A 12,195-nucleotide genomic window follows, 5' to 3' on the forward strand; every position below is an offset into this window, starting at 1 on the left:
CTGCACACCACCCCTCCCCACAAGGTCCCACCCAGACCCCACCTCTTCCTGCCCCTGCTTCACCTCTTCCCACCTAGCCTCGCCCCCTCCCCTGAGCATGCCGCATCCTTGCTCCTCCCCCCTCCCTCCTGCATGTCACGAAACAGCTCTGATTGCGGTGGGCGGGAGGTGCAGGAAGGGAGGGGGAGGTGCTGATCAGCAGGGCCCGCCGGCGGGCGGGAGGCGCTGGGGGTTTGGGGAGGAGCTGATGGGGGGGCTGCCGGGGGGTGCTTAGCACCCACCATTTTGTCTCTGTGGGTGCTCCAGCCCTGGAGCACTCACAGAGTCGGTGCCTATGGTTCAGGCTGCAGTGGGGCTGTTTCTACTCTGCTGTGTAGACTTCTGGGGTTCGTGCTGGAGCCCAAGCTCTGGGACCCTCCCACCTCACTGGGTCCTATAGCCCTGGTTCCAGCCTGAGCCCAGATATCTACACACACAAGTGAAACAGCCTAAGCCCCGCAAGCCCAAGTCAGCTGGCACGGGCCAGCTGACTTGGGCTTAGATGTTCCAAAGGCAGGCCACATTGAGGAACATACAAGCAGCAATAACTCTTAAGCACACCTTCTCAGTCTTCATCTGCAGCTTGCCACCAGTGTAGTGCAAATTATGGGAAATGCGTTGTTAAGGCGCAGAATTCCCCTCTCAGTTATGCTCCGAGCCTCACTAGTATGCAATAACTTACCCAGTAACCACTCCTTGTCCAATTCCCATTGTTCCAGAAATTCCTGGATCTTTGGACCTCCAAAAAGTAAAACAAAGATATATACAGACCCGTCTCCCCTGCAAAAGTAGCTACTTTTGTACCCACCTAAAAGAGGCTCTGCTACTTGAATTCAGCTCTTTTGTGCTTTTCCCCTTGAGAACATGAAAGATTCCTGAGGCCAAGCTTCTCCATCTTACTGGGCATCACCTCACATGACTGGGAAACTGTGGAACCCAGCAATAATGAGGGGCCCATTTCATGACCACAAGGTCTGCCATGGCTGTCACATGGTGGCACTGCTGTGCTCTGGACTGGGTATGGAGCAAGGTGGTCGTGGCTGTGCTCAGTAAGAGGTCAGAGGAAATGTGGCAAATGTTGGCATTACTGTGCTCAATGGGCACAGTAGGGGATGGATGGGCTGGGGCAGGGCTGTCAGGCGCTTGGCTGTGCCCAGGGCAGGGAGTGGGGGGCGGAGAGGCTGCCATAGCTGTGCCCAGAGCAGGAGAGATGGGGGCTACCATGGCTGTGCCTAGGGCAGGGAGGGGGGGGGGGCTGCCACAGCTGTGCCCAGGGCAGGGTGGGGGGGGGGGCTGCCACAGCTGTGCCCAGGGCAGGGTGGGGGGGGGCTGCCACAGCTGTGCCTAGGGCAGGGAGGGGGGGGGGCTGCCACGGCTGTGCCTAGGGCAGGGGATGTGCGTGGCGGGAGCTCCCATGGTTGTTTCCAGGGCAGGGCGTGGAGGCTGCCATGGCGATGCTCTTTCCCTAACGGCAGACTAGCACCTTATCACCGCTCCACCCGTTTTCGGGGCGGCGGCGCCAGCTCGTGTGTATGGCGAGAAGGTTGTTTGCAGGAAACCCGCCACCGCCACCCCGAGGGACGGAACCGGCACCCACTAGGACCCGCTGCGCGCGCAACCACATAAACTGACTGAGCACACGCCACCCGAGAGTACGAGTTCTCGCGCGGTTTTGATCGCCCCGCTCCCGTTCTCCCGGCCGCCCTGCTAGGAATACCCTGAGAGACCAGCAACTCTCGCGAGATGTAGATGAGCGCGCGGCCGGGCCGAGCGCAGCAGCAGCGCTGGAGCGAGGCTGCGATGGGGCTGCAGGGGGTCAAGGCCGTGTTCTTCGACTTGGACAACACGCTGGTTGACACGGCCGCCGCGGGCCGGCGGGCCATAGAGCAGGTACCGGCCGGGCTGGCTCGGCGCGCAAGGGTGACACCACCAACTCCGGGAGGGGCTGCCCCCCGTCCCCGCACCTGTTCCCTACACCCCGCGCATGGACATGACAGCCCCCTCCCCCCGCCCAATCCCCCGGGCACGGCAGCCCCCCTCCCCTCCCCGCCCAATCCCCCGGGCACGGCAGCCCCCTCCCCCCGCCCAATCCCCCGGGCACGGCAACCCCTCTCCCCTCCTCCCCCGCCCAATCCCCCGGGCACGGCAGCCTCCTCCCCATCCCCCGGGCACGGCAACCCCTCTCCTCTCCCCGCCCAATCCCCCGGGCACGGCAGCCCCCGCCCAATCCCCCGGGCACGACAGCCCCCTCTCCCCTCTCCCCCCCCCCCCGCCCAATCCCCCGGGCACGGCAGCCCCCTTCCCCTCTCCCCCCCCCCCGCCCAATCCCCCGGGCACGGCAGCCCCCTTCCCCTTCCCCTCCCCCCCCGCCCAATCCCCCGGGCACGGCAGCCCCCCCTCCCCTCCCCCCCCGCCCAATCCCCCGGGCACGGCAGCCCCCTTCCCCTCTCCCCCCCCCCCCGCCCAATCCCCCGGGCACGGCAGCCCCCTTCCCCTTCCCCTCCCCCCCCGCCCAATCCCCCGGGCACGGCAGCCCCCTTCCCCTCTCCCCTCCCCCTCCCCGCCCAAGCCCCCGGGCACGGCAGCCCCCTTCCCCTCTCCCCTCCCCCTCCCCGCCCAAGCCCCCGGGCACGGCAGCCCCTCTCCCCTCCCCCTCCCCGCCCAAGCCCCCGGGCACGGCAGCCCCTCTCCCCTCCCCCTCCCCGCCCAAGCCCCCGGGCACGGCAGCCCCTCTCCCCTCCCCCTCCCCGCCCAAGCCCCCGGGCACGGCAGCCCCTCTCCCCTCCCCCTCCCCGCCCAAGCCCCCGGGCACGGCAGCCCCCTCTCCTCTCCTCTCCCCGCCCAAGCCCCCGGGCACGGCAGCCCCCTCTCCTCTCCTCTCCCCGCCCAAGCCCCCGGGCACGGCAGCCCCCTCTCCTCTCCCCGCCCAAGCCCCCGGGCACGGCAGCCCCAGAAATGCTACCGTGGGGACCGCATCATGTGCTCTTCCATAGGCCCCTCTCTCCCGTAATATTACTAACCCCTTCGTCCTGGGGTCGCTGTAAGGTACTGGCGTGGCCATGTCCTACACGGGGAGGACACAGTCAGCGATATGTGGCCGGGGGACACCCGACATTACCCACCTTGGGCGGGTTGCGGCTACATGGCTGTGCAGAGGATTAAGGGGAAATAACAAGTTCACTTGCACCCCGAGTGGGCTACCTGGGTCAGAGCACACGGATGGGGGCGGTGTCTCCTCTAGGTGGCCCAGGAACAAAGCAGTGGGGAGTAGGCCGAGTGGTGGCTTAGTGCACCGGCCAGTGCTGCTGAGCTGACTCGGCAGGTGTCTGTAGATCTACCAAAGCAATGCGGAAGAGGGAGGTGCGTGTATGAAGCTGCTTGGGGCTATTTCTGGCGAGGGGCAACTTACACACCATTCCTTGCTTAGGGGTTTCAGTAGTGCCCATCCCTGTAATATCTGAGGCCTTACTTTAGTCATCCTAAATAAAGGTTGCATAATTAGGCTGTTTGTTACTATTTGTGATTTTGTAGCAGTAATTACAAGGCTCTGAAGCTGTGATCACTTATTGATAGAGTATTAACCGGTTTCTTCAGAGATTTATTACAACTTAGACCATGGGTCTGAACATCACACCGTCACAAATTTAGCATTAGATTGTGGGAGTATGAAGGATTAACCTCCCACCCAGGTACCCCTTACGTCAGGGGTGGGCAAACTATGGCCCGGGGCCACATACGTCCCTTCAGACGTTTTGCTCCTGCTGGGGAGCTGGGTCGGGGGCTTGCTCCATGCAGCTCCCAGAAGCAGCAGCACATCCCTGCTCCTGCTCCTACATGTAGGGGCAGCCAGGGGGCTCCGCACGCTGCCCCTGCCCCAAGTGCTGCCCCTGCAGCTCCCATTGGCCAGCAAACAGGGCTAAAGCGAGCTGCAGGGACAGCACCTGCGGACCTCTGGCCGCACCTCCACGTAGGAGCCAGAGGGGGGACATGCCGTTGCTTCTGGGGGTTGTTTGAGGTAAGCGTGGCCCGGAGCCTGCACCCTTGACCCCCTCCTGTGCCACAACCCCTTGCCCCAGCCCTGATTCCTCTCCAAACCCCTCAGTCCCACCCTCCTGCACCCCAGAGCCCGCACCCCCAGCCAGAGCCCTCATCCCCCCATGTGCACCCCAACTACCTGTCCCAGCCCAGAGCCCACTCCTGCACCCTGAACTCATTTCTGGCCCCACTCCAGAGCCTGCACCCCCAGCTGGAGCCTGCACCCCCTCCTGCACCCCAACCCCCAATTCCATCAGCATTCATGGCCCACCATACAATTTCCATACCCAGATGTGGCCCTTTAGCCAAAAAGTTTGCCCACCCCTACCTTACATGGGCATATTATGTGTATGCTACACTCAGGGGTGAAGTAATTTACTCTCTTTTGCTCCCTCCCACCTACCCTCTGGTGTTAGAGGGAAGCCAAAGCATAGTGCCTTCTGAAGGCTCTTGCTGATGCAGTGGAGCTATGCTTATGGGTTAGTTTTTAAAAGAATTCAGTGTTAAGTCACTTTAAACTATGGGCCACATTCTGCCATCCTTACTAATGTTGAATAATACATTACTCAAGGAGTATCCCGATTTATTTCAGTGGGACTGCTGTGGAAGAAAGTAATACTTCATATAAGCCAGGGTGGCAGAATCTGGCCCTTAGTGTTTAATGCCTTATTGTAACCTTCCTTTCCCTTTACATTTGTTAAAGGTAATAAATGTCTTGCAATCAAAACATCAGTGTGATGAAGGAGAAGCTCACATGATTTGTAATAAGGTCCAAGAAAAACTCCTCAAAGAGTGTCATGATCCAGCTAAGGTGTGCATTACTGATTTAAGGATCTCACATTGGGAAGAAGCAATACAAGAAACAAAGGGTGGTGAGGCTAATCGAAATATGGCGGCAGAATGTTATTTCCTTTGGAAAACTACACGCCTCCAGCATCTAACCCTAACAGAGGAGACAAGAAGCATGCTTACAGAACTTCGAAAAATGGTCCGCTTGCTTTTATTAACTAATGGAGACAAACTCACTCAGAGGGAGAAGATTGAAGCGTGTGCCTGTCAACCATACTTTGATGCCATTGTTGTGGGTGGAGAACAGAAAGAAGAGAAACCAGCACCATCTATATTTCATCATTGTTGTGATCTGCTTGGGGTACAGCCTTGGGACTGTGTGATGGTTGGTGACTCACTAGACACAGATATTCAAGGAGGCCTGAATGCAGGTTTGAAAGCAACTGTCTGGATAAATAAAACAATGACAATGCCAGTAAACACTTCCCCAGTACCTCATTATATAATTTCTTCTGTTCTTGATCTTCCAGCACTCTTACAGAATATGGACCACAAAATGAATGCTAACTTAGAAACTGACAAAATGGTTAGTATTAATGACGTACATGACAGTGCCAATATAGAATCTAAGAAATGCTAAGTCCTTAGCCTGCTAATGTTTTTGTTGAAAGTTTGGCCCTAAAATCTTACACACGTAAACATGTTTACTCAAACAGTGGATGGGTGAGTTATTTATGAGTGGAGTTCAATAGAAGAAAAGTATTGAAGTGAATCTTGTTGTTGATGGAAATTTTTTGAAAAGAAATGAAGCATAAGTGCAATTGTCTTAAATTTATGCTCTACATCTGGAAATTACTGAGAGACTTTTTTTTTAGCATAGGTCAGAGACAACTCTGCTCATCAGTCTTTTGCTTTTACAACGAAAAAGGAAAAACTCCATGTTTTGATTTTCATTTTGGTTTGCTGGCTTATAAATTTAGCAGGAATTTCAGTAATAAAAGATTGTTTGTGGTGTATAAAACAATAGAAGGTGGAAGAGAATATGGTAGAATTCTAGATTCTTCCCAATGTAATCCATAGATTTCTCAATAAGGATTAAATTGAATTTCCCCATTTGAAAAAGTGATTGGATCTAGTACATAAAGCAGCCCATTCTAAAATTTTTGACTTTGCTTTTTGGGCAAACTTATTGACTTTGTAATTTTGGAAGCTAGTGACTTTTCTCAAATTTTGCAGTGACTGTTCTTAAATGATAAGACCCAAATCCCTGTCAGAAAAATATATATGTACACCTGAAAGCTTGCGTATGTATAGGGGACCATTTATCAGCAGGACTTCATGGATAGAGTTTTGTTTTAATCACATACATGTATCTGCACTAAAACAGTATTTGTAATGCAGATTATGATTTACGTTGCACTATATTGTGAGTTAACTGATTTTTTTTTTTTTTTTTTTTTTTGGACATTTGCAATGGTCTTTGCTCAGTTTTGTCTAATATTCAACTGCATGAGCTTTAAGTTCTGTTTGGTTTTTATTAGTGAATTTTGATCAAACTTTGGTCGTGCAGTTGGCTCAGGAAGGTGCAGGGGTCTACCCACTTGGAGCCAGTAACAGGATTGCAGCCTTTTTGGCTACTACTTCCATTGCTGTAGAACCTTTCCAAGTTCTAGCTTCTACATGTACTTCATCTGTATTTCCAAAAATTGTATAGTAGTAAAAAATAAGTGGTTTGCATAACTTTTCCAGGAACTTGAATTCAGGTATAGGATGTAATACTGGATAAATAGCTTTGCAGTGTATACTATTGACGCTGGATTTAGATTACCCTGTTTATGCCATATTATAACACTACTCTTCCTCCACACATTTATTTAATTTTGCTGTACTTCATTTCCTTTTGTGACAGTCAGTTAATTTCCCTCCTTATAAAACACCTCTTTTTTTCAAGAATGTAACTTTTCTCACACTTCAAACATAGGAACATTTGGGAACATCAGATTTTAATTTTCATATTTTTAGAAATTGGGACTAATACACTTATTGGAAGTATTGCACATTTTAACACCCATGCCTGTCTGTCATTATGTGATGGATCACAAATTTCATGTTTTAAAAAAATGTTCATCACAATTGATAGTTATATTTTGGATATGTTTGTGAGTTAGGATAAAAACATTTCAGAGTTGGAGAGTCATAGAACACCATAAAGCAAGGAAACCTACCAGAAGGTGTGGAAGGACATGTCTACATGAGAAAGGTTCAACTAATGCAGCTAAGGTGTGAATTTAAACCTATTTTAAACTAGTGCAGTGCCCTGCATAGACTTCTTTTGGTTTAAATGAGGCTTTTTTGGTTTAACTGAAATTGATTGGCAACAGAGTTAAGCTAAATCAAAATGTCATCCCTAAACTGAAATAAGTGTCCATGAAGGATTTTGCACTTTAAATTGATTTTTAAAAGAAAAGTTCAACTTCTTCATTTAGACAAGCGCTAAGGGGGGACCTCAAGGAGCAAACTTCCAGAGCCATACAGAACAATCAGTTAAAGAAAAGCAGGCACCACCTAAGTCTAACATAATTATGGGGAAAAATTAAGAAGGAAGGCTAAGCATTAAATGAGGTCTTTGTCGAGCAATAAAATGTATACAAAAGGTTAGATGGTGTCACCAAGTATTCAACTACTTTAGACTGGTGGCTTGGTTCTGTAAATGAAGACTGTTTAAAAAAAAAAAAAAAAAGTGTTACCACAGCCTTCCAAGATGTGTTACACTAAAAATCTATTGTTTGTACAGCACCCAGCAGAATGGAAGCCCAGTCTGATAAGGGCCTCTGAGTGCTAGTGTAATAAAAAACAATCCATAATTATGGGATGAGGCTCTGGACTGCAGATATCCATGGAGCCATAAGGCCAGATCCTCAATTGCTGTAAATTTGACTTCAATGAAACTGTAACTATTTATACAAATTGAGGATCTGTCTAATACTTTTTTTTGCCAATAATGCACCACCATTCTGCCTCGGGCTGCTGCGCCTACTGGCCTATTTATTTGGAAGGTCTCACTCTGCTTTAGAGAGGAACATTGTTATTTCTGCTTTGCACATGGACAGTGTTTTAAAATGATCAATGAAACAAGAAGAAAGCACAGTAACTCCGCTACAGAGGGGTCACACAAATATTTTTCCTTCATTGCGGAGTACTGTACCAGGATACATGTAGCTACCAGTGTGCACTTTGGCTACTATTAATTATTACTATGCTGCTATAAAACAAGAAGAATGTAGAACATTCTTTTTTCCTATCTAACGTGCTTTCAGAGTATGTCGTCATATCTAGGTTATCTGCATGTCTTAAACTGGCAGGCTGGTTTTCTTGAGATTGATCTCTTCCAAAATGCCTAGTGAAATTGAAAGAAAAAAAAAAAACCATCTGGATCATTTTTATGAGAAAAACAGCAAAACAGGACAGTGTAACAGTCTGTATTCAGCGGAGTTCTGGTTTTGCCAAGTCTTTATTAATATAACCAGGCAATTAAAAAACAAAATAAAAAGGTTCCTTTGTTTAAAATATACTGTCAAAATATACTAAAATTCCACCTGCACTTTTACTAAAAACGTTTACTTTGGGAGATAATGTTCCTTATGGGAGGCATATTCTGAAATAGTTTGAACTCTGAAATTCTTTTGATTTTTTTGTGAAATGCTGATCTGGAACATTTGTTTAACACTGATAAATGACATGCTTTGGGTTTTTAATTGTTAATTTAAAATAAATGATGTACTTGTCAAATAAAATCTCCTGTTTTTAAAGCATATTTTCCTTGGCTCTTTGTAGATAGAAATGGTACCAATAAGGTATTTTTTGTTTGGTTTGATTTTTTTAAACAGGGCCTATTTTTCAAAAATAGCAAAGTTAGGCTCCTGAATCCTTGGGTCTGATTTTTCACAAGTGCTGAATAGGTGTGTTTTCCATTGATTTCAGATAAAGTTGTAGGTGATCAACAATTCTAATCATTGGACCATTACTGATTTACTAATTTCAGTGGACATAAGTTTCATGTTTGTCTTGATAATGCATTATGTTGTTTGTGGATTACAAGTATTTACGAGTAGCTCTATGAGGGGTAAACAAACATTTTTTGCTAGCACACAGGATATTACAAATATTGTAATGCTTTCCAGTGAGCTCTATTCTGTTGTAACAAGTTGCTTGAAACAGATTTCTAGCCTATTGCCATTACAGTAATTTATTTTTGTTTTGGTTTCAATTTGAAGTACCTATCCCTTGCCCTGCGTGCTTTCAGAGAAACTAAAATGTATAATTACAAAAATAAAAACTATACAGATGCATACTGGACCAACCATACAAATCACAAAACAACTCACTCATAATAATTATACATCTGATCACTTGCTAAGCCCCCCCAAAAGATGAACTTTGTGTAGAGATCTGACGATTAAGCTCTACATAGCACCTTTCTCTGAAAAGAAGCAAAAGCACTTTTTGTATACTAACTACATAGATAGGCTTGGCAGAATTCAATTTTCTTTTTTAAATAATTTTGACAGATTTTTATTGATTTAAATTTTCACAGTTGTGGGAAATCATGGGGGGCAGACTATTTAATGACAGAGGTTGAGATTCAAAAAGTTAAAGCTTTATAACTGTTAACACACAAACTTTTGAAAACTTTGCCATTTAGCAGAATTCAGAAAAGGATTGGATGTTGTTATAGGTAACAAGAACATTCAGTTACAATTAGATTTAGAAGGGATATAACAATCTCATGCTTGAGGGACTAAAACAGTCTTTAATTATTAGGAGTTAGGAAGAAGCTTTCCCTATGGATAGTTTATTCCATCTCTGTCTACTAACAGTTTTCTTCCATCTTCCTCCAATACTTTGGTACGGGATACTGTCAGTGACAGGATATTGGACTAGATGAGCCACTGATCTGATCCATCATGTTAATTTCTGCTCCTAGGAAATGAGCAAAGTCTTTTTATCCAACATTAATTTTTTATTAATATCCCTCATCCTTGTTTTTCTCTTGCTTTTTTAGTTTGTCATACTAGCTTACTCATGGCAGGCATTGTAAACGATAGGCAAAATTTACTTGGTAATTATCTGATTTTTAGAATATGGCAGGACACTGAGGTTAACACCGCCACACTTACAAAAAGATCCATGATGTCTTTCATGACCAAGGCACCAAACCTTACACACATGCTTAACTTTATGCATTATGAGTAACCCCATGTCACTAATCACAGTAAGTAAAATTACATACCATGTGTAAGTAAGTCTTTGCAAGATCAAGGCCCAAATAAGATGATCTTCATTTTGTCTCTTCCAAAAGATGCCACTTTCAGCATAAAGAGCCTAAACCAAAGCCCACAGAAGTCAGTTGAGTGATTCTCACTGATTTCAGAAGGATTTGGACCAGGCCCAAAAATATTGAAATATGTTATTCTTTCAAATGTGAGATCTGTAGCAAAGTGTTTACCTTCCTTTTAGATCATCTCTGTTCCTTTTAACAATTCTTAGCAGAATATTTAAACAATCACTTTAATTTACTGCTAGCAAAATATTTATCCTATGAAACTATGTTTTGGACTCCTTGCCTTCATTTCTCAGTTTATTTATTTTGATTTAACATAAAAAAAAATGGATTATCCCTAGCTATAGGTGCTTTGAGGAATCATTAAGGCCAAGATTTAAAAAAAAAAAAAAAAAAAGTTCCAAAGGTTGACTGATGGCTTCATGGGTATGAGGCATGTATGTGTTGGTACAATAGGTGAGTGAACAACTATATTGAAGCATAAGAACTGTGGGGAAGGGGTGTGCAATGATTATGAACCAAAAAAATATATACTGGGAACAAAGTAGCCAAGTGTGCATTTCTAATGGGATTTCATGTGGCCCTGAAGAAGCCAGGATACATCAAACAGTTGTGCAAACACAGATGCAGCTTGGTATAAATATTTATTGTTTAACCTTTGTATAGCCATAGTGCCTAGAGGCCAAGCAGGTCAGGACCCTATTGTGCTAGGCACTGTACATCCCTATAGTAATGCCAGTCCATGCCTCAACCAGCTTACAGTCTAAAAGAATAGCTATGTACAGTCATAAGATTGTATAAGGTAGTCTAATAAGATGCATTCTTAATTTTTGCAGTCATTGATAACAGGACATTGACTCTTTCCAGTTCTTCTCTTGTTAACTTCACTGGAAGTAGGATCAAATGGGGCACGATTCTTCCATGGCAGCATACAAGTAATTCCATCTGAAGTCAATGAGACTTACATATATCCTGTGGGCGTAGACTCTGGTTCATTGTATGTTTCTGGCTGTTCTCAAGAAATGATCCAGGACTAGAGTTGTGGTTGTCCAGGGGGCGTTGATTGTACCTACATGTAGGGTCTTTGTTTTTGAAGTCTAACCTTAAAAACAAAAACAAAATTCAAAGTTAACTGCAAAATTAGTTTAAGGGTTTTACCCAGAAGATTGATTGTTTGCAGTTGCTTCCCGGATGACAAGCTATCAGAAGTAACACGCAAACAGAAATACAATATCTGTGTTCTACATAGTGTTTTTCCATTCTTTTGTGCATAGCTTTTATTTTTCTACCAAACCTTGTAGTGGATTGTCCCCATTATAGTTCACTTTCTAGATCTCACTGTGTACATACAAGAGACATAACAATGCAGGCTTGATGTCAGCTGTGTCTAAAGCAAAACTGCAGCTTTGTGCCTATGTTGTTAGGAACCCAGACATACAGCATTGCATAGGGTCCTTGCTATATAATATAATTTGGCCACTTATCCCACATTATTGCAATGGAGTTGCATAGGAGACTTCTAACGTCCACATGAACTCAGCTCAAGGGCTAGAGCGAGGATCTTTTAAAAAAATATAAAGAGTCTGGTGGGTGTTTATTTTATTTGAATTTTCAGTCCTTATGAATGAGAGATTTATTAGCAATGCCCAGATCTAATGACAGGCTCAGGTCCTGCAGAAACTTACACATAGGCCTTATTTTACATATGTAAGTAGTCTCACTGAAGTCAGTTGGACTACTTGCATTTAAATTAAGAGTGTGCATAAGTCTTTGAAGGATCAGGGCCTTGGTACAGACAGGTGATTTCCAAGTCTCCCCTCTTTGCTCCAACTTTTGCTAATGCTTCTCAGTTCTCTGTATGATCAACCGTATTCCCCTTGCTCACTGAACTAGAAATACAGTTTGCGCCCGAGGAAAAAATGTGGCAGAAAGTTGCAACAAGAATGATTGGGAGAAACCCCACTCACACAGAGAGGAGATGAGCCTCTGAA

At 46.2% G+C, this 12,195-nt stretch overlaps 1 protein-coding gene across 1 annotated transcript; it reads left to right on the forward strand.

The window, feature by feature from the left end:
- Positions 1–1,790: 1,790 nt before the first annotated feature.
- Positions 1,791–8,673, forward strand: NANP (N-acetylneuraminic acid phosphatase). Its single transcript, XM_065401106.1, has 2 exons — positions 1,791–1,929; positions 4,778–8,673. Exons 1-2 carry the CDS (start codon positions 1,840–1,842, stop codon positions 5,501–5,503), a joined length of 816 nt encoding a protein of 271 aa, XP_065257178.1. The 5' UTR covers positions 1,791–1,839; the 3' UTR covers positions 5,504–8,673.
- Positions 8,674–12,195: the final 3,522 nt, after the last annotated feature.

Source organism: Emys orbicularis, chromosome 3, assembly GCF_028017835.1.
Source record: "Emys orbicularis isolate rEmyOrb1 chromosome 3, rEmyOrb1.hap1, whole genome shotgun sequence".
Classification (NCBI taxonomy): Eukaryota; Metazoa; Chordata; order Testudines; family Emydidae; genus Emys; species Emys orbicularis.